This window comes from Formica exsecta, unplaced genomic scaffold, assembly GCF_003651465.1.
Source record: "Formica exsecta isolate Colony F162 unplaced genomic scaffold, ASM365146v1 scaffold115, whole genome shotgun sequence".
In the NCBI taxonomy this organism is placed as follows: Eukaryota; Metazoa; Arthropoda; class Insecta; order Hymenoptera; family Formicidae; genus Formica; species Formica exsecta.
In genome coordinates, this window is record NW_021848490.1 from 1661126 (window position 1) to 1682827 (window position 21702).

The following is a 21702-nucleotide window of genomic DNA, read 5'->3' on the forward strand; positions in this document are numbered from 1 at the left end:
GGATTTTATCTATCAAAGAAAAATATAAACATGGAAAGCTTTACTACATTATATTTTTGGTAACAGAAATCAGAAATAATCGTGACAGAAACAGAAAGACGACGTGCGATTCATACACATGCGATACATTAAAGCAGAAAATCTTTTTTTGAAAATTTATTCTTTGAATTTTGTTTTTTATAGAGAGAATGATCATCTCGTTTCACGATAATGATCACAAATCATATTGTTGAAAAATTGAATTCTCTTGTTAACTTAAAAAAAAAAAGTTTTTTTTAACTTTTACCTCATCGATAAAACAATAATAAATTGTCCTATATATGTGTATCACACATTTGTGCAAATCGTAACAACTAAATACATAAAATACAAAATAATAAAAATAGAATTCACAATATAAAGAAAAAGTTTGTTAAAGAATTTTTATATATAATAAATAATAATAAAATAGAACATTTGATAATGCGTGTATATATACACACATGTATCCACATATAAACTTATATGCATTCGTATGTGTGTGTGTGTGTGTGTAAGTTTATATAAATATATATCTCAGAATATAGCACATTTTATAAATTATGAAATTTATAACTTCATTTAATACTGATATATATATACCTATACATGCTGACTATACTGACTATACTACAATTATAAACGTCAGTATCGTGCTTTTTCAGATTATTAATCACGACACATTTATATATGCAATGTTTGAAAATTGCTTTACTATTATAAATATATATTCATGCTTAACATAAGATACTTATTGAGATATATCTCTTTATAAATTTTCTTATGTTTTTAATACACGAAAGATATTAAATTCTGCATTACGCATGTATGATTGCATACATACAGTAACAAAATGTATTAATTTTAAACAAATAAATTCATCGAAAGGATATAATGTATTCTTTATATGCTATTATATCAAAATTTCTTTTAAAATCTTAAATAAAATTAATAAAAAATTATAAATTAAATTCTAAAAAAATATGCAATCAAAAATCATTTAATTCTTAAAGATTTTTCGTAAAAAAATTAACCTTATAAATTATAATATTTATAAAAATAACATTTAAGCTAAGTTAAGTAAGATCAAGTTTTCTGAAATTTTTCTAAAATTCATGTGCAAAATTGTTATTACATCAAAGTATAGAATATCATTAATATTATAATTACATATATAATATCAAAATAAAAGATTTTCTTTAATGAGTCTTAAAACACATTCACTCAATATTCAATAAAAAATATGTTTCCTAGGAACGATTAAAAGACAAATTCTATTGAATAACAAATTCCGAATCATTGAGTCTCAATCATTTTTGCACCAAATATATCATTTATGATTAACTCTGACATATAGTTAAACATCAAAGGGAGGCCTAATTTATTATTGTAATTGCATTTTTTGCACTTAACATGAAATGAATGTACACTTAATCTCCGGAGGGAAAAATGAGCATAGAAAATTTAAGTTGCACAACAGTGCAACTTAAAAAAACAGAGTTTAAGCACATTTGTCAATGCTTAAATTACCACACGCACAATGATCTCTTCATTTGACAATCAGAATATTGTTTATATATGTGCGTACGATTTTAATAGCTAAATATGCATAAAAAAGAAAATAAAAAATAATAATCAATAATAAATAATAATAAATAATAAAATAAAAATAATAATAATACGAAATACTAAAAATAGGATTGAGATAGAAACAATTTTTGTTAACATATTTTGTATAAAAATAAAATATAAATAAACAAAAGTGTTTCTTTCTCTCTCTCTAATATAATGAATGTAAATATATATATATACAAAAAATTTTTCTCTATTAATGGAATGCATTGTAAGTTAATGATCCCATCCATGCAGCGAGCGAATTAGGCTGCTATATATTTAATTTCCATAACCACAGGCAAGCAATTTGGAATTTTGCAAGAAAACGTTTATTAGAAACTTATAATAAAATCTAAAATCAGGTGAGAATTTAGAAATGAAATATAATGGCACTTTCATATAGCTCATGCAAAAAATTTACAGGAAAATATCTTTATATCTCATTAAATTAAAAATAATTTGATCAATAATTAAAATATAAGATTATACGTTCAAAAACATAAAATGGCATATAAGCTCTAAATATTGATATATGATTATGCTATATTAATACTAGACAACATAGCGAGCAAAGCGAAAGAATCTTGCTTCTATAATAATATTAATGATTTTCATAATTGTATAACAATATTTATATTGAAAAAATATTTATAAGATTTATTATCTCTGTATGAATATATATACTTTATAGATTATTTATTAATATTTATTTATAAGCTTATATGTATATTATTTTGACTACTATTGACAGAATAAAGCGAAATTATAGATTACTCATAACAGTTAGTTGCCAATTCATATTTCAACAACTATCCTAGTTGAGACTATAGTCAACAAGGTATCTCACCTTCGGTATATTACACAGCCTTTCTCGCTCCTCCACATCTAACTGTAATTCATATATACTATTCAGTCAAAACAATGCTCTTTTTTAGTATGTTAAGAGAGTATGTACATATATATATATATATATATATGTAATGTTATGCAAGAAATGGAATTTGCGAACACAATATTAGAGATTATGTGTATCGAGACATGTGGGAAATAATAAAAATAAAAAATATATTACACAGCCATAAAATATAATAAAATAGCAACATGTAAAAAAGGTGCTATTTGTAATAAAATATTGAATATATAATTTATATACAATTGTTTCAAGATAAGTGAAAAAGAGAGGACTATCTTTAAAACAACTTTATTTAACAAATTGTATTATAAATAATAATGCTGTGTAATATGTAATATGCATCGAAAACTACATGGGATGTGGTGAATAGTATAGATATATCACAGAATGTAATGCAGTTTGAAGTATTGCGTAAGTAAGTTAGTAAGCAAACTGCATATATTCTACACTATTGCATAATATTAATTACTTACAGAATTGTTCTGCGAGATAGTGTCCACCTGCTGCATCTTGACTTCGTTTCTGCAACAGAAAGAAAATAACATGAGTTTTATTTGTAAAATAAAAAATTAGAACAAAATAGAAACTATCGTGTTAGTTACATTGCATGACACTCATGTACCAAAGCATAATTTATAAAGTATAGTATGCTAACTTTGAGAATAAGAGCCAGAATTAGTCAATCCTATCTAGTAAACTACATTATCATTTGATAAAAAGAACACTAATGCTTATCTTTGACTCTATTTTGTATACATTCCCACATTTTTTTCATTCACTTTTCCCAAAGTTGAAATTTACCGAGTCTTTCTGAAGACTATATTTTCTCGATTTAACAATCCATGTAATCTAACATCTTTGTAAAGCAAATGTATCGAAGATACATTTGAGCGCTTACTAAATGTGTTCAATGCTTGTCATATAGATATATATATTTCTTTCGATTAAAATCGTTTATAATATATGCTCATTCAGGTCACGATAATGAGCTTCACCTACCTTTCCGACATATATGATACATAAATGCTATGTAGCAGGTAACTGCCTTACGTTGATGCTTGACGCTATGAGGCTTCATCAACAATTGAGATGGCAAGTATATATTCTTAATTGAACATAGCAGCTCATTAATTGCTTGCCAAGACGATTGCGCTGCGACCAGGAAGATTGGTGCCGAGGAGGCATAACACTACTCAAGTCTACCGAATGGTAGCACTTTGAATGTCAGCCCTGTATACTGCTGTGAGACTCCGTACCTCCAGGTAAGACTCGCGACATTAGCAACATCTGGATAACATAACAATAGGACCCCATATTGTAACAACCCCACAAAATTTTCATTGCTTTAGAATGATTTGTATATTGAGATATACTTTCAAGAAATTTATATATGTAATTTTTATTATTTAACATATCATGCAAAACTGAATCTATATATAGTAGGTACATGCTGGAAAAGCAAAATCTATTTCTCTTACTGTGTATTGCTATATATTGACAGATTATCAATAGAAATATGGATGCAAATTATTCTCTGTTGTTTCTCTCAAGAATATTGTATTGGTATATTATTTATGAAAATTGAAATATTATTGTGCTGTTACGATAAGTACTAATGCAAAATTAAATATATATAGGCTGAATGTTACGCAATAAAAATTTTCAAGTTTAATATAATTATATTGTGCTATTTAAATGTAACATTTATAATTTCTGTATATTACTTATGTAAAATATTTAAGAAAAAAGAAAATGTGAGAGAGACTGTACATAAGTTTGTTTTCTCTCAAAATTTCTCTTGATATTTTTTCAATACTTTCAAAGATACAAGTTGATTTTAAAAATTTCTCTATCTTAACTATATATATACACATTTCTTATATATATTATTTGAGAAAAGAATGTGATTATTTTTATAGATACATATAAACTAAAAGACATTAATTTATACCAATCATTTATATCACTGCCTAATTTAATTCTATGCAAAAGGAACGTTCAATGATCACAACTAAAATTGTACAACTTTCAGCGATACAATTTTGTACTTGTATGAAGCAGCTAGGACTTTTTACAAGGAAACATACAATAGATTTGTCAAACATTACACATTTGATAATTGAAATTCTATGAAAGATTCTCCAGCCCGCAGTCGAATCCGGAACTGGGTTACAAGATACATTTCTGTCGTATCTCTCGCAGTTCCTCAATGGCCAGGATAAGCCAAAATGGAAAGTTTGACAAAAGTAGCACAGATAAACGGTACACTGGTCTAGAAAGTGAGGTGGCTATTAAAATGCAAAATTGGCAGTGCGCAAGGGAAGACTACGACACATCGCGACTGTTAAATTTCGGCCGTCCGTAGACAAGAGGAATCTTGCCCAGAACAGTCCACGCGGCGAAGAAGCCGCGAGGTCGCGGCGAGCCAGGGTATCAAGGGCAGAGATAGATAAGAGATCTCGCGCTTGACTCGAACAGGTGCTCGAACGAGACATTCGAGGATAGGAGAGAGGAGAAAGGCGAGAATCCACGGACGAGTAACCGCGAAAAGGAGGACGATGACGACAACAGCGGTGGCGGCAACGGCAAAACGGCGGCGATCGAATAGGAAGAGGTGGAGGACGAATAATAGTAGAGAACCGCGCGAGGGGAAGAGTGGAGTTCTGGGGATTCCGCGCCCAGCCGATTCGCATCCAGTCGACGCACAACAAACACGAGCAAGCCATCCGCGCGGATAATCCAACCAACCAACCAACCAAGTCAGTCAGTCAGTCAAGTGAACGAGGCGACTGGCGCCACGGTGAGAGAGGGATAGAAAAAGAGAGAGAGAGAGAGAAATGACGCCGAGAATTCACGCCGCGACGACACACGCGAGAAGCGAGAGCCGGGACAAGCCGGGGCCGGGATCTCTCTGCCGCGCGCGCGGTAATTCAGACTCACCGGACAACTCGATTCGGCGGCGGTAGGTCTCAACATGGCGGTACGGCCGTTTGGGAAAGAAAGCTCCCAAGGGCCCGCTCATGCACCGCCACCGCCACCGTCACCGCCACCGCCGCCGCCGCCGCTGATGCCGCCGCCGTCGCTACTACTATATACGCGTCACCACACGCGCTTACACACCTATTATTCCGCGTAACCGCGATTACGACTCCGTCGGGGCATTTGATCGGGCGTTCGGCCCGCGCGATCGCTTACCTGATGAACGGAAGTCCACGGGAACTCAATCGTAAAACACTACCACTACGCCTCGAGGGGAACACTCCGGCGCTACGCTTTCTCCTTCGCTCGTTTAGTTTGGTTGGTCGCTCGGTGTTATGGCGGCCGCGCGAGTAAGTGCGCGCCCCAAACCGTATATATCACTCACTCACTCACTCTCTCACTCGTGCGACGAGCGCCTCGGTTCGAGGGAACGCGCGGAGACGCGGTATCCGAGTCCTCGCGACAACTAGTCCCACCGTGATACACACTCGACGAGAAACTCGTCTCCTACGCGAGGAGCTCTATCACGTTATACGTATCAGTGACACGCGCCGAACCCCGACAACGTTCTCACGCAGCTAAGCGCGGTCGAATCCGTGCCCATGACGATCTCGGATCTAGAAACCAACGATCGCAGCACCAACAATGGCTACGCATTCTTCCGCGACGTACCGAAATGGTCCTATTCCGTCGTTCCGCGCGCACGACCTGTGTCCGTCCACCTCCCTCGTCGCCTCGTAAACCCGAGCGTCCACGAATCGGGCCGAGCGCGCCCGAGGACGAGCGCGCCAATTTCGAAACGTCACAAGCGCGACCGATCTCGTTCAACGGTTCGAGACACCTCTTGTCGGTCGTCGGATGTAATTGAGAGCCAGACCTATCGAGGGACTCGAGGGGGCATTTTCTTCACCGAGATTCGATAAGATACCTTTACCCTGGGCGGCTCGTTGTTGCAACATCCACCGCTGTGTCCCTTTTGACGCGATAAGAAACACAAATAACCTATTTCGACATCAATATCTTTATATTTATCGAGGAAAATAAATTCTTTTTATCGGAGAAAATATAAAATAATGAATCACATATCATAGCACGCATTCTTTTCATTCTTCCTACGATTCTTACTCTAATGCGTTAGTATAGGAACACGTGGGTAAGTTTCTAGAAACTTCACACGTAATATCCGAGCGTTGAGAAATATCCGATGAGAGATGTATCAGCTTTGAATATACCAACAAAATATATGTATATATATTTATTATATGGCATTCAACGTAAAGACAATAGAAATATATATGTGTAATACTCATAAAACTTTATTTGCAGAGGTATATGCATGTATATACGTGTACACTTCATTAACCAATCCGAAAATTAACGGTTAATTTCCGTCGTTCCATGTTCACCCATAATGCACTTTTTTCGACGGGCACGATATAAAAATCGATCGTTTTCTAAACAATAATGATAAATAGTTCGTCTATCAATCGGAACTCGTGTCACGCCAAAGAGCGCGCGGCGATTAATCTGTCGAAATAAGAAATCTAACCTTGCTAAGTTATATTACATCAATCGCATGATCGCATCGTCGAGTAACGGTCCGATTCCACGATTCTGCCGTTGCCACGCGACGCATCATGGGAAACGTGCAGGGCGCAAAATCCATAATTACCGACCTTAGGAGTACCGACCGCGTTTCCGACACAATGTTCCACAGGTCGTAATTAACGTGAACAGATGTACACCGCAGATTTTAAGAAGTCGATAAGCACGTGGCGATATTTCCGCGCGACTCAACGTAACGTTTCGCACCGTGACGCGTACGTCGTCATCGATGCCGTATCGTTCCGTTAGCGCTCGATCAATATGGCGATAATACGTAGACGCTTGACCTTTACCTCGACCCGTCACACGCCGTTGATAAACTCCGAACGAACGTGGGGAGCATCGGGAGAGACGCGTCGACGTCGTCCGTAATGTCGTGCGATTGCGTCACGTATCGTTGTTTAGAATTCGCGAAAAGCGATTGTTGTCTCATCGGCGTCGGCAGATATCGTGGACTCGTGACACGCCACTACGAAAGTCAAATGAGGTGCCGAAACGTTGGACCCCGTCGCCATCAAAGAAGCATGCTCACGAGAAATATATCATAATTTACAACTAACATTCTTCGGTCCATCTGAAGATTTTTTCGTGTGACAGCTGACACGTGTGTCGCAACGGCGTCGCGTAGTTCACGGCCACAAAATGGCGATGTCTCGTAGTATATATGTGCGTTGAACCACTCGACGCGATCACACCTCTCTCTCTCTCTCTCACTCGGAGACTGACTAACTTCTCACTACGTATGTAATCGCGATACGCAGGCAGCGTCGTACGTATATCTCGGATACGGCGGCTTCTCGCGACGCACGAGACAGCGGGAGGAGCTCTGTTTATATATAATTCAGCGTATTCTTGATGATTGATAAAACCCACTTCTGCGCTTTCATGACGTAATGAAATACGAAAGTCAAAAAAGAAATACATACGACGTATATACGTAGACATGCGGTGGAACGTCGAACTCTGCGCGTTTCCCTGTTTCCGGCTGTATTTAACCCCGCGTTCTGAGCTACGATTGGCTCGTGCTCGATAGGTTTCGGATGCGACCCAATCGTCTAAGAGCTTCTAAATATTGATGAGTCATCGCGTTTACACCAATAGAAATAACGATAAGTTTTCATTATCCTACCCGACTAATGTGAAACCTTGAAATTTTTCAAAAGATATATATCGACGATTACATAAAAGTGAAAGTTTTTACTTCGTTTTATCTGTAGTATCATATAAAAGAAATTTTCCAAACGATTTCGACTGTCGATTCGAAGAAAACCAAGGATATAAGACTATCACGAATAAACAATTTTTTCTTTTTTATATTAGGAATTTTTAATGTCGTATTTACGAAACAGCCATTAAAATAAATAAATACAATACATTTTTATTATCTTACCTGCCTAAAGATAGAACTTTTGGAAATTTTCAAAAAAAAGGTCTTAAGAAGTCATAAAACACTGTCATAAAAGTGAGTTTTTTTCTTTGTAGTATCAGGTAAAAGAAATTTCCCAAAAGATTTCAACTGTACATTAAAGAAATAGCCGTACAATAAATCGTTACGAGTAAAAAAAATTTTTTTTTAGTCCCTTATTTTTGATCGCGAATTATTATCAGAGAACTTTGACATAATGCAAGATTATTTATCAATATGTGATTATATAGAATTAGCCTAAGTAATTGCATAATTGGATACAATGTCGTAAAAAAATAAAATAAAGATAAAATATTTAAACAAATTTATTTTTACTAATTTAACATAGAGCATTGTTTAGATTTCAGAGGAACTTACAAATTAAATAGCTGACATATATATGTCACATTTTTTGCAATTCAGTTGTTTTTTTTACAAAAAGCCTAGCCCTTTATAAAACGCCAATCTATAAAATTTTGGCATTTTACAAAAAAGACTTTTTATTAAACAATACCCCAAACTTCTTCAAATGCTGTACATAATTTGCTACATGTAACAGCACCTGAGAGAGGATAGTTACTGATAGAGATGGTATCCTCTGTATAATCTGTTTTAACCTAAAAAAAAGCAAATATATATAAAATATCCACAATACAGCTTTTAATATAATAGTATATAGAGAGAGCAACATTATTTAATATAATATAATATGATGTAATAATTTACTTGGCCATGTGCCATAGCTCCAACTACAATAGCAATTGGATCTTCGGAAGGTACAAACTCGCGTGGATTTAATACTTTGTTTGCACTAAATGACATCAATATCTTATGGCAACCAACAGGCAAATGATCCGATATAGGATTCTTAATTACTTTAAGAAGCTTCATTGATCCATCAGATGCTCTAACACCAAATTTATGCAATAGTTGCACTGCAATATAATATTTACTATGTTAATAATGAGTTTACTGATTATATGATAAGAGATAAACGCTGATTGTACACACTTACCCATTAATCCAGCAAAGCGCTTGAATGTTCTTGGTATCCTAGTCTGTGGATGAATTTCTATCAGTACATTTTTTTCTGTATGAATATAGACTTGCAATAGTCCAGCTCTATTTAATGGACTGTCCATCAACATTAATAAACATTGGTGAACAATGTCTGGTCTGCATGTGCCTGGATCACGATTGTTTTTCTTTAAAATATTTATATGATCATCACAGTTTAATAGCTCAAAACTGTTTCCAACCTGAAAGAAATGCGAAAGTATAAAATTAATTCGCTTTTATTTACTGAGCTTACAAGTATCGTAAAAATTTATACAAATGTAATAAACTGATAATAATTGTATATAAGTACAAAGTTAATTTCATGAATGCAAAGAAATAACTAATAATGATAAGTAAAAGGCTTGAATTCTGTAAATATTTGTAGATATAAAAAAAGAAGCCATAACCTTACTTTCACAGATTCTAATTGAGCATTCTCCAATATCACAACCAGACGCTTTTCTTGATTCCTTATATGACCTATTTGCAAATGTTTCGGAGCGGGATCGTATTCGTAATCATTTTCATCTTGCTTTTTTCTTTTATTCCCCATTTCGTACGTTCACAAATTGATGCACATGTGGCTACTGTCACTGACTAATCTTATGTCAGCGTAACTCGCTGCGTGCTACTGTAGGTAAGTAAAGTTATATTACATCAATCGCATGATCGCATCGTCGAGTAAAGCCCGTATCAGACTACACATTGAAGATTCAGATTGAAGACTCAAGATTGAAATTTGACCAATCAGAATAAAGAAATTTTAGTCCCTTTTGTTCTGATTAGTCAAATTCCAATCTTTAATCTTCAATCTTCAATTTTCAATGCGTAGTCTGATACGGGCTTAACGGTTCGATTCCACGATTCTGCCGTTGCCACGCGACGCATCATGAGAAACGTGCAAGGCGCAAAATCCATAATTACCGACCTTAGGAATACCGACCGCGTTTCCGACACAATGTTCCACAGGTCGTAAATAACTTGAACGATTTTAAAAAGTCGATAAGCACGTGGCGATATTTCCGCGCGACTCAACGTAACGTTTCGCACCGTGACGCGTACGTCGTCATCGATGCCGTATCGTTCCGTTAGCGCTCGATCAATATGGCGATAATACGTAGACGCTTGACCTTTATCTCGACCCGTCACACGCCGTTGATAAACGCCGAACGAACGTGGGAAGCATCGGGAGAGACGCGTCGACGTCGTCCGTAATGTCGTCCGTAATGTCGTGCGAATGCGTCACGTATCGTTGTTTAGAATTCGCGAAAAGCGATTGTTGTCTCATCGGCGTCGGCAGATATCGTGGACTCGTGACACGCCACTACGAAAGTCAAATGAGGTGCCGAAACGTTGGACCCCGTCGCCATCAAAGAAGCATGCTCACGAGAAATATATCATAATTTACAACTAACATTCTTCGGTCCATCTGAAGATTTTTTCGTGTGACAGCTGACACGTGTGTCGCAACGGCGTCGCGTACTTCACGGCCACAAAATGGCGATGTTTCGTAGTATATATGTGCGTTGAACCCTTAGAACATATATAAATGGAAGGGGAATAGCAGGCTGAAAAGTGTCGAAGAAAGTGAGAAAGAAATCGTAGTTGCCTCTCTCTTGTGAGTTACTTTGCTCAAAAGTGCGCATGCGCACTTTTGAGCAAAGTAACTCACAAGAGAGAGGCAACTACGATTTCTTTCTCACTTTCTTCGACACTTTTCAGCCTGCTATTCCCCTTCCATTTATATATGTTCTAAGGTTGAACCACTCGACTCGATCACACCTCTCTCTCTCTCACTCAGAGACTGACTAACTTCTCACTACGTATGTAATCGCGATACGCAGGCAGCGTCGTACGCATAGACATAGTATATCTAGACCGAGCGTTTGCCTTTATTTAAGGAGTGGGGGTAAAGATACACGTAGAAAAGGACATACTCTATTTCGTGTCACTTGCGTTCTTTCTCGCTCGCACAGAGCATAGCGCTCTCTTTCGTCATGCTATGTGCGAGCGAGAGAGAACGCAAGGGGCACGAAACAGAGTATGTCCTTTTCTATGTGCACCTCGGCTCCCACTCCTCAACACTCGGTCTAGATATACTATGTCTATAGTCGTACGTACATCTCGGATACGGCGGCTTCTCGCGACGCACGAGACATCGGGAGGAACTCTGTTTATATATAATTCAGCGTATTCTTGATGATTGATAAAACCCACTTCTGCGCTTTCATGACGTAATGAAATACGAAAGTCAAAAAAGAAACACATACGACGTATATACGTAGACATGCGGTGGAACGTCGAACTCTGCGCGTTTCCCTGTTTCCGGCTGTATTTAACCCCGCGTTCTGAGCTACGATTGGCTCGTGCTCGATAGGTTTCGGATGCGACCCAATCGTCTAAGAGCTTCTAAATATTGATGAGTCATCGCGTTTACACCAATAGAAATAACGATAAGTTTTTTTCTTTGTAGTATCAGGTAAAAGAAATTTCCCAAAAGATTTCAACTGTATATTAAAGAAATAGCCGTACAATAAATCGTTACGAGTAAAAAAATTTTTTTTCGTCCCTTATTTTTGATCGCGTATTATCATCAGAGAACTTTGACATAATGCAAGATTATTTATCAATATGTGATTATATAAAATTAGCCTAAGTAATTGCATAATTGGATACAATGTCGTAAAAAAAACAAAATAAAAATAAAATATTTAAACAAATTTATTTTTACTAATTTAACATAGAGCATTGTTTAGATTTCAGAGGAACTTACAAATTAAATAGCTGACATATATATGTCACATTTTTTGCAATTCAGTTGTTTTTTTTACAAAAAGCCTAGCCCTTTATAAAACGCCAATCTATAAAATTTTGGCATTTTACAAAAAAGACTTTTTATTAAACAATACCCCAAACTTCTTCAAATGCTGTACATAATTTGCTACATGTAACAGCACCTGAGAGAGGATAGTTACTGATAGAGATGGTATCCTCTGTATAATCTGTTTTAACCTAAAAAAATGCAAATATATATAAAATATCCACAATACAGTTTTTAATATAATAGTATATAGAGAGAGCAACATCATTTAATATAATATAATATGATGTAATAATTTACTTGGCCATGTGCCATAGCTCCAACTACAATAGCAATTGGATCTTCGGAAGGTACAAACTCGCGTGGATTTAATACTTTGTTTGCACTAAATGACATCAATATCTTATGGCAACCAACAGGCAAATGATCCGATATAGGATTCTTAATTACTTTAAGAAGCTTCATTGATCCATCAGATGCTCTAACACCAAATTTATGCAATAGTTGCACTGCAATATAATATTTACTATGTTAATAATGAGTTTACTGATTATATGATAAGAGGTAAACACTGATTGTCCACACTTACCCATTAATCCAGCAAAGCGCTTGAATGTTCTTGGTATCCTAGTCTGTGGATGAATTTCTATCAGTACATTTTTTTCTGTATGAATATAGACTTGCAATAGTCCAGCTCTATTTAATGGACTGTCCATCAACATTAATAAACATTGGTGAACAATGTCTGGTCTGCATGTGCCTGGATCACGATTGTTTTTCTTTAAAATATTTATATGATCATCACAGTTTAATAGCTCAAAACTGTTTCCAACCTGAAAGAAATGCGAAAGTATAAAATTAATTCGCTTTTATTTACTGAGCTTACAAGTATCGTAAAAATTTATACAAATGTAATAAACTGATAATAATTGTATATAAGTACAAAGTTAATTTCATGAATGCAAAGAAATAACTAATAATGATAAGAAAAGGGCTTGAATTCTGTAAATATTTGTATATATAAAAAAAGAAGCCATAATCTTACTTTCACAGATTCCAGTTGGGCATTCTCCAATATAATAACAAGACGCTTTTCTTGATTCTTCATGGTGTAAGTAACAAGGTGTGCTATCTTCTTCTTCTTCTTCTTCTTGTGAATGGCACCGGGCCTGAGATATACAGGCCCATACGGCCAAGTCGATGAATATAAATATCGCTAATGTTGTAGAGATCAAGTTGTGGGTTAGTATCAGAAATTTTATTTAGATGAGAGTTACTGATAGGATGCTACAGAAAGAATTCCTCTTTAGAAGGAGAATAGAATTCAAAAATAAGGTCCAAAAGACACACGCGTAACGTGTCTGAACACGACAGTACTCGACCTTCTGCGCAGCACCAAGTTTCCGCCATCTTGCAAAATCACCATAGCAACCGATAAGCAACGTGACGATAAATGGCCGCGTTCAGCAGAGAGAGCGCTCAGTTATCGGTTGCGTTCCGTTTCACGCATTGAGCGCATAGATCGCCTGGAAATCTATAATATATGTTACATGAACTATAGATTTCTAGGCGATCTATGCGCTTAATGCGTGAAACGGAACGCAACCGATAACTGAGCGCTCTCTCTGCTGAACGCGGCCAATGTTAACGAAATAGTCTCATGATACACAGGTTATGCACAGTTTTGCAGCAGTTGAGTTTTGTGAATGCAATACAAAAAAAAATTCAAAAATAAAAAGTAATTTCATTTTTATTATATCTTCTATATTGTTTATTATGTGTTATGTATTCTCTATCGTTTTTATTATATTTATTGTTTCTTATATGTGTTTATGTATCTTATATTTGTTTATTTATATTTATGTGTTTGTATTTATTATTTTCTAAAAATATATTCACCATAATTATAATTACACACGAAATATCTTTCATTAAAATTCTCTCTTGCCCGAATCTTTATTTTAATATCCATTTAAATTATACAAGAATCGGGGCGATGCGTGACGCCGGGCGTAGAGTCGCAGGCTGGTAATCGAGAGATTCTAGATTCTAGGTTCGATTCCGCTCAGGTCCCATTCTCCCACACATGCCTCAAAAAGACCCAGTTTTATAGCCGTATGGCGAGTATTCGCCGGTGCCAACCCTATACGAAGCAAGCAAAATTATACAAGATGGCGGCGGAATCTTGTGCACATGTGGCTACTGTCACTGACCAATCTTATGTTAGCGTAACTCGCTGCGCGCTACTGTAGGTAAGTAAATCTTTGCGTTGTCGGTAATAAAACAATGATTTGATACAACAATAAAACATTTATTTCGTTATTCTTGAGACAGCTACATAAAAGATCTACACATTTTTGATAATAAAACAATAACTAGATGAGTTAAAATATTCGTATAATTAAACTCATGTAATTATCTTGAATTGCTGTCAAAACGGCCGGTAATGTTATCAATTATCTTCGGTCTCACCGAGCTCAGTTGACGAAAATTCACCCATGATTGGGATCACTGGCGACTACTCGAGTTTAATACTCACATAGAATCGTAATAATCCAAAGATTATATTTTTTAATACAAGCATTGCTTACGTTATGGATTGAAATATAATCTACTGTATAATCTAGGTTAACACATGAAATAAAATTAATAATATGGACATTGTCAAAGATACAAAGACAGAGCACGTTGCTCTGATAGATAGCAAGGAAGAGAGAGAATCATGTACTGACAAAGTAAAGTCTGAAACTACACGACTTAGTCATCAAGAATTAATAAAATTGACTAGAATGACTATAGATAACATGATCAAGGATGATCCATTGCTCTGCGGATTGCCTTCGGATGTTACGATGGAGGAAGTTAAATCACAAATTGCAGTTGTGCAAGGACAAGCTATAACTTTATTCTTAAATCGCGGAGAACTGCCAAAGCTCGCAGTAGTGGTAATGTTCATTTACATCTTATACTTGTCATCAATTTATTAAATTGATTGTCTCATTAATACGATCTCATTTTTTCTATTTTGTTTTTAAGATTCCGCCACATAATACAACAGTGCTTGACTTGAAAAAGGCTATAAAGCGACATATGAATTTATCCTTGGAAAGAGAGAATGTCAAGAAGAAGATAAGTTGGAAACATATTTGGAAGAAATATCATCTTTGTTTTGAGGATATCAGACTTACTAATGACAATGAAAATATTAAAGCTTATAATATCACTAATAAAGCGGAATTACATTTTGCAAAGAGACGAAGAGAAAAGAATAAATTGCTAAAAGATTAATAGCATTTTTGCATAAATTATTATTTTATCTATTGTCAATATTTTATATATTTTTAATAATACTTCTCTCAAACATTCTTAATTTACAATGCTATGGTAATTGAGATTGCATAAATAATATTTAAATATTGAATAAATGTATATATAATATAATGATATATAAGTATGAGATGGATATATTTTGTAATATATAGAAATATTAATTATTTCTTATATTTTACCCATTCTAGTTTTTTCATTAGCATTACTCGTTTAGTTTTTCAGGTATATGAATTTCACAAGTCAAGTTGGGTATACAATCCTCCAACATGAAACAAGTTAGCTCGAATGCAACGGATTTATAATGATTTGTTACGATCAGTGTCTTTAAATTAGACATTCTATACAAAGATTCCAATCCTCTCTCGGTGATCTTCTCACAGCTGGAGATATTCAAGTATTCCAATTCCGGGAATTCCGCCGAGATCTTGTCCAAGCCCCAGTCATCGATGTTCTTACAGTTCTTGAAACTGAGCCATTTGAGCTTCTTGAGGCCGCACAAATTACTCAGACCTTCGTAATACAGGTCGACATTACTGGCGTCCACTGCCTCGAGGATGTAGTGGAAATCATACTTGGCAGGTAAATCACACGAGCCTTTCTCGTCCTTCTCCGTCCAATTAGTGTTACCCTTGAATTTTACCCGGCCACCGCGATATATGATAAAGTGAGCAGTGGCCAGATCGGCGCCTAACACCTCATGTCTCTCCGGTATGAATCTCTGGTTGAGTTTGCTGTATGCAGATACTTGATGCGCAAACCATTTCGAAATATTACCGAAGGAGAAATCTGTCTCCTTGCTCGCCTTCATGGGAAACCACATAATATTCGTAGGCTTTTTCGGATCATTCTTGGACATGTTTTCCCTTTCTCTCATTGAGTATTGGGTTTTTTCATGATTCAAGCCATACGCACGTGCTACCCGAGAGAGCGAGTGATCTTGAAAGCACGGTCGTTTACTCAGCACGCATGTTAATCGTCTCGCTAGCATTATTATCGGTGAAAACTTGAATGAATTCTATCTTTGGAGGTTAATTTTTTAAATCGATGAATCTACCACGCCATCCGCCATGCGTGGTATTCTAACTTTACTTTAACCTAACCTAACTTAGCTGTCAAACAATGCGTAAGAATCTTACACAGGAAAATCTGAATAAATGCGTACGTGTGTGTGTTGTCAGTTTTCTAAAATTATATATTTTTTTGCATATAGAAACATATATCTATTTTGTACATAAATTTTCGAGACATCAGATTACCATAATGATTAACTACAATAATTACGATTATTTATGTAAAATTGCTAAAAAAAAAAACAATAAATGGAACATTGCACTTTTCTCGAGTAATAAAATGTTTAAACAGAAATATAAATCGATTAAAGCTATTTGTACATCATAACATCAGGGGATTGGTACATGCACATATACGCATCGCAAAGTAAACGTTTTGCATGTTCTGGTAAATGACGATCATCCGTCAATTCGGTCAAATAATTTCCTCCCTCTTCACTCAACCAGTAGGGAAAATCTGGACATGGCACCATTTCTGGTATATTATATCCATTTTGCTCTCCTAATAATAAAAAACAAATTTATAACTAAAAATATATAATTAATTATAATCATTTTAATATTTATAGAAATTTTTTCTTTGTGTGCAATCAATAATACATTTATAAATTAATAATCTGATCAAAGCTTCTCGTTATATGTACAAAAAAAATTATTTTATCAAAAATGATATAAATATAAGTCGATTACCTTTTCTATCGGCCATTGAATCAAAGAAACACCATGGCGCCTCCGAACCGGGACCACATTTTACAAACGAGACATAATGTGAGGTTTCGATGCAAACCACCGCGGAAAGTTCCAAATACAGACGCGGTACGGGACAATGTTCTTGCAGAATTGCGAACTCCATAGGTACAATCAGCTTCTTCGGTTCGTGATTTGTTCTTCGTTCATGACGATGTACCTAGAAAGAATGTAAAAAGTAATTCATTTCCAAATGTTTAATGTCATTGTATATATTCATTCAATCTCGCAAATAATACTTTACAAACTTTTTCAAGACATTGTAAACAGAAAGCTATACTTTCGAGACCGACGCCACATTGTCCGTAACATTCCTTGCACTCGAATTCTGCCAATTTGCCGCACACCGTACATTGTCTGGGTGCTGCAAAACAATATCTAAATATTACTATGAGGCATTTCAGAAAAAAAAATTGTGACACGCATACGTATAACGATACTTAACAGTTTTCGATAATGTCTGTCACATCGAGTAGTAATGTAGGTTGTATCTTTTGATACATTTTAAATGATTTCCCAAAACGTGGCATTTGTATAATAAGACACGAAGGGACTTCTTTCAATCTAATGTTACTGGTAAGAAAGCTCTGTTCCAATAATTGCTGTACAGTTGGCAGATTTAGATGGTCGTCTTTTTCTACAAACAATTGATAGTGATACGCGTCCTGCCCAGAGCTTAATTTGAGAAACGGTTCGGCATTTAAAATCTGGGCGACTAGCGATGTTAAGAATTCCTCTGGATCTGAATACATTAAAAATACATTACAAATTATTATATTAACGATATAAAATAATATCTAAGATTTTGAAATATAAAGCAAAAAGACCTTTCTCTTCGCTAGTAAGACCGGACACCGACGATAATTTTTCGAGCAATGTTCTAAGTTTCATTACACGATCCGCTCTGACAAACATGTTCTTTCTAAGTGGATTTACGATCTCTTCTCTCAAGACTCTTTGCACTTCTTCGTATTGTGGACAATCTTTTTCATTCGGTGGTCTGAAAAACCATTATACACAACATACACAAATTATTATATATTTTTGCCAAAACTATACTATTATATTACATATCTATGTAATAAAATCTATATTTTCTTTTAAAGAGAAATAGTATTTTTTTAAATTATATATTTTAATTATAATTAAAACAAAATTAATTACCGAAACAAGAGGTTGTCGAATACACTGGTAAATGTGAACATACTGAAGAGAGTAGCATCTAGATAGCACGAATTGTGATGACCCTGAATACCACGATATTTCCCGCATATACTTTCCAAGTCTCCCTTAACGGAGATAGGTCGTACTATTCCCGCGATTACAGAGCTCTCCATGTTACCGAAATGATCGTTATTTGTAAGTGCCGGTGACTCATTGAGTTTCGTCTGTTCACAAACAAAAAATTATAAATCATTTATTTTTTTCAAATTTACTCGCATAATGGCATATAGATATTGAAAAGATAACATTGCAAATATCTTATTATATCTATACTTACGTTTTCGTAATGAGAACAGTGTTCAATATCTGTGAATATAGCTTTATAAGGCCTACAGTGAAAGTATCTGACATCTTTATAAGTTCCATCAGTACCTAAAGGATGTCCATCATCCTATGAATGAAACATCATTCATATTTGTTCTCTTATATTCTTATAACAATCCATTTAATCAATTCATTTCACTCACCAATTCGACTGCTGCCATCAATTTGCCAGGACTTATACCAGATGGTGTGCCAATCCATTGAATAACTCCATAATGAATATCAGAATCCAGAAGTACTTTTACAGTAGAACCCACCATCAAATCTTTCTTATTCTCTCCCCTGAATTTCTTGATTTCGTTCTTTTCTAGTGTATTACCTATTACAATTAATAATATGCATAGTTTATTGTAATTGCTTGTAATATTTTAAAAAGATGTATTTTAATATAAAGAATTTAAACAGATATAAATGATCACTTTTTTTTATGTACATATAAAAGTATAAACTTGATTGTGTTTTTAAAAACAAATATTTGCGGTAGAGGCAGGATATTAACTACATCTTACTGTAATCCAATAAGTTTATGCTACATGCATCTTCCACGTCACTGTATACATTTGATTCTATATCACTACTCCATTTGTGCTCCAATACAAAAATAGGAATGTTCTGCAATTCTGTTGTCATTTTTCAACAATAATGCAATAACTGTATGGTGCTTTATAACCTGCCGGCAGCTCTCTAGGAAGTCAGACTAGGTCTGTGCATATTTTTAGACACCTCAGCTATTATTAAACTTCCTCTACCGCACGGAAGAATTTAAGTTCAGTATCGGTTAATTTTGTTTTAAGGTTTTTAAGGGAAAACATCATGAGAATAAGTATATTTAGTACATTTATAATGATAAAATTACCACATTTAAAAAGAGCATGATCGACGCTTTTAGTATAATTATTAACATTATTTTCAAGATTTGACTTTGTGGCCTGATGATGTTCTTTTAATATGTTGACAGATTCTTGATTGTTGTTCTTATTGTCATCAAACAGGGTAAATTTTTCTAATAAAACAGCTGGTGTACTATCAAGCACAGATTTTTTCTTATCATTAGTATAGTCGATTCCTGTGTTATTCTTTAAGAATGCTAAAATAAAAATATATCAAATTGGATAATTATGAGAGATTATTACATATAAACAAATATTAAATTATAATTTATATACTTTTTTCAATGTTGCCAGAAATTGTGTCAGATTCAGCTTTATATGGATATATATTATTTACAGTAGCAAATGTTACACTAGCATTTGAATGTGTAGAAATAAAATATTCTTTGGCCAATAGAGATGTTTTGAATACTTCTTGGCTTTCCTGGAATGTATATATATATGTATTTTTAATATCATTATATCTCATATTATAATGTACATTTAATTGTGAAATATATGTATATTATTCAAGAAGCTATTTTCTCTTTATCAACACAGATTTTCTCACAATTTTAATATTAGTCAATTCCTTAATATAAAAAATATAATTATAATGTACACGTATACATTGTATATGTATATATTGCACATTTTCATATATATTTTCAACATTAAGTATTTTTACAGTTAAGCTCCAATTAAGGCAATATTAATTGAAAATTAATCAAAACACAAAGCTATATCACTTGCTCGCAAATTTGGTTTGCTAAAACTTTGCTCGTTTTGTTTTTATAGCTAAGAGAAAAGATTACAATTTCATATATATCTTACATATAATACATTATACTTCTAGATGTATAAAATAGAAAATCTTCGATATAAGAGTAACAGGCATTAAAAGTAGCATTATTAATTCACCAATAATTCAAGACCAAAGTAATGTCCCAATCCAAGTTGCTTCACAGGTCCAATGTATCTGACAAGCGCTATCTCCTTAGCTCGCCTATTAGAAGAATCGGAGCAGTAACAGACCGTGTCGTGGACAGAGATATTCCTTATTCGTTCGCACAGAGCCTCGTCATTCGCGATTCGAATTCTCTCCTGAGGGGATTGAACGGTGAGCAGATACTGCCAGATCTTCTGTGACACGGGGATTAGATCATACTTGTGGCAACGCCATTCTGTACCGCACCAGATCTTAGATCCGCCGATGGTGTCGATCACGCGGACCTTCAACACGCTCTCCTTCAAATCCTCCAGTGCTTCTACAAGCATTCCCACACGCAACTCGTTAACATTAACGACGCACGCACCGAATAGCCGTATCAGTACCGTGTCTTGCTTGGCAATGTAGTGTTGTAGGACCCGGTGTTCCTTACTGTCGCGATCTTCCATGGTCGTATATTAAATAATCATTCTACACGAAAGAAATGTTGATTTATTAGCTCGTCTGTCAACCTCAAAGTTTGCTTGTTTCTCGTATATACGATCTTATTCGATATATTTGATACGATGATAGAATTTCATCTTCCTTTAAACTTCGAAAAATAGATATTCTCTTTTATTACATATTTTCACGGATTATTGTTCGCCGACAAATTATTTATTTTATTATTACGTTGTCACCATAGACATATAGGTCCTATGATTGTCACTCTATGCTGATATTACGGTTGGGTTCAAACAACTAGAAGAGAAACCTTTTTTAGATAGCGGCCATT

At 34.8% G+C, this 21702-nt stretch overlaps 6 protein-coding genes across 33 annotated transcripts in view; 1 reads left to right on the forward strand and 5 right to left on the reverse strand.

Moving 5' to 3' along the window:
- LOC115238365 (homeotic protein female sterile-like) overlaps nt 1-11390 on the reverse strand; it is a 30516-nt gene extending 19126 nt beyond the window's left edge. For 4 of the 20 annotated variants that reach the window (XM_029812273.1, XM_029812195.1, XM_029812187.1 and 1 more), the window contains exons 1-4: nt 7074-8049; nt 3545-3832; nt 3019-3067; nt 2480-2521 (exon numbers count right to left, since the gene is read on the reverse strand). In XM_029812273.1, coding sequence (XP_029668133.1) covers nt 2480-2521; nt 3019-3067; nt 3545-3555 — 102 coding nt within the window. In that variant the 5' untranslated portion in view covers nt 3556-3832; nt 7074-8049. The other 16 variants (XM_029812235.1, XM_029812224.1, XM_029812130.1 and 13 more) reach the window with 15 other exon arrangements.
- Nucleotides 8847-11984, reverse strand: LOC115238550 (ribosomal RNA small subunit methyltransferase NEP1-like). 6 transcript variants are annotated; one of them, XM_029812503.1, is made up of 6 exons: nt 11864-11880; nt 11009-11126; nt 10006-10224; nt 9550-9793; nt 9261-9469; nt 9038-9151 (listed from the first exon to the last, which is right to left on the reverse strand). In XM_029812503.1, the coding sequence occupies exons 3-6, from the start codon at nt 10144-10146 to the stop codon at nt 9038-9040; spliced, it is 708 nt and encodes a 235-aa protein (XP_029668363.1). In that variant the 5' UTR covers nt 10147-10224; nt 11009-11126; nt 11864-11880. The 6 variants fall into 6 exon arrangements, with proteins under 6 accessions (XP_029668344.1, XP_029668363.1, XP_029668353.1 ...); XM_029812493.1 differs by lacking the exon at nt 11864-11880 and adding an exon at nt 11715-11829; XM_029812529.1 differs by lacking the exon at nt 11864-11880 and adding an exon at nt 11715-11829 and having other exon boundaries at nt 11002-11126.
- A 315-nt stretch (nt 11985-12299) lies between these two features.
- LOC115238575 (ribosomal RNA small subunit methyltransferase NEP1-like) lies at nt 12300-13688 on the reverse strand. The gene is made up of 4 exons (XM_029812541.1): nt 13460-13688; nt 13004-13247; nt 12715-12923; nt 12300-12605 (listed from the first exon to the last, which is right to left on the reverse strand). The coding sequence occupies exons 1-4, from the start codon at nt 13520-13522 to the stop codon at nt 12492-12494; spliced, it is 630 nt and encodes a 209-aa protein (XP_029668401.1). The 5' UTR covers nt 13523-13688; the 3' UTR covers nt 12300-12491.
- A 914-nt stretch (nt 13689-14602) lies between these two features.
- On the forward strand, nt 14603-15705 carry LOC115238584 (U11/U12 small nuclear ribonucleoprotein 25 kDa protein). Of its 4 annotated transcripts, XM_029812552.1 has the most exons (4): nt 14603-14666; nt 14749-14961; nt 15042-15359; nt 15451-15705. In XM_029812552.1, exons 3-4 carry the CDS (start codon nt 15069-15071, stop codon nt 15700-15702), a joined length of 543 nt encoding a protein of 180 aa, XP_029668412.1. In that variant the 5' UTR covers nt 14603-14666; nt 14749-14961; nt 15042-15068; the 3' UTR covers nt 15703-15705. The 4 variants fall into 4 exon arrangements, with proteins under 4 accessions (XP_029668412.1, XP_029668425.1, XP_029668434.1 ...); XM_029812565.1 differs by having other exon boundaries at nt 14749-15359; XM_029812574.1 differs by lacking the exon at nt 14749-14961 and having other exon boundaries at nt 14610-14666.
- On the reverse strand, nt 15703-16879 carry LOC115238542 (distal membrane-arm assembly complex protein 2). The gene has a single exon (XM_029812472.1). The coding sequence runs from the start codon at nt 16730-16732 to the stop codon at nt 15947-15949; it is 786 nt and encodes a 261-aa protein (XP_029668332.1). The 5' UTR covers nt 16733-16879; the 3' UTR covers nt 15703-15946.
- Nucleotides 16880-16902: 23 nt separating this feature from the next.
- LOC115238518 (ubiquitin carboxyl-terminal hydrolase CYLD) lies at nt 16903-21661 on the reverse strand. Its single transcript, XM_029812439.1, has 11 exons — nt 20900-21661; nt 20276-20423; nt 19966-20196; nt 19253-19428; nt 19063-19176; nt 18726-18949; nt 18389-18561; nt 18007-18303; nt 17810-17925; nt 17505-17721; nt 16903-17316 (listed from the first exon to the last, which is right to left on the reverse strand). Exons 1-11 carry the CDS (start codon nt 21374-21376, stop codon nt 17126-17128), a joined length of 2364 nt encoding a protein of 787 aa, XP_029668299.1. The 5' UTR covers nt 21377-21661; the 3' UTR covers nt 16903-17125.
- Between the last annotated feature and the right edge of the window lie 41 nt (nt 21662-21702).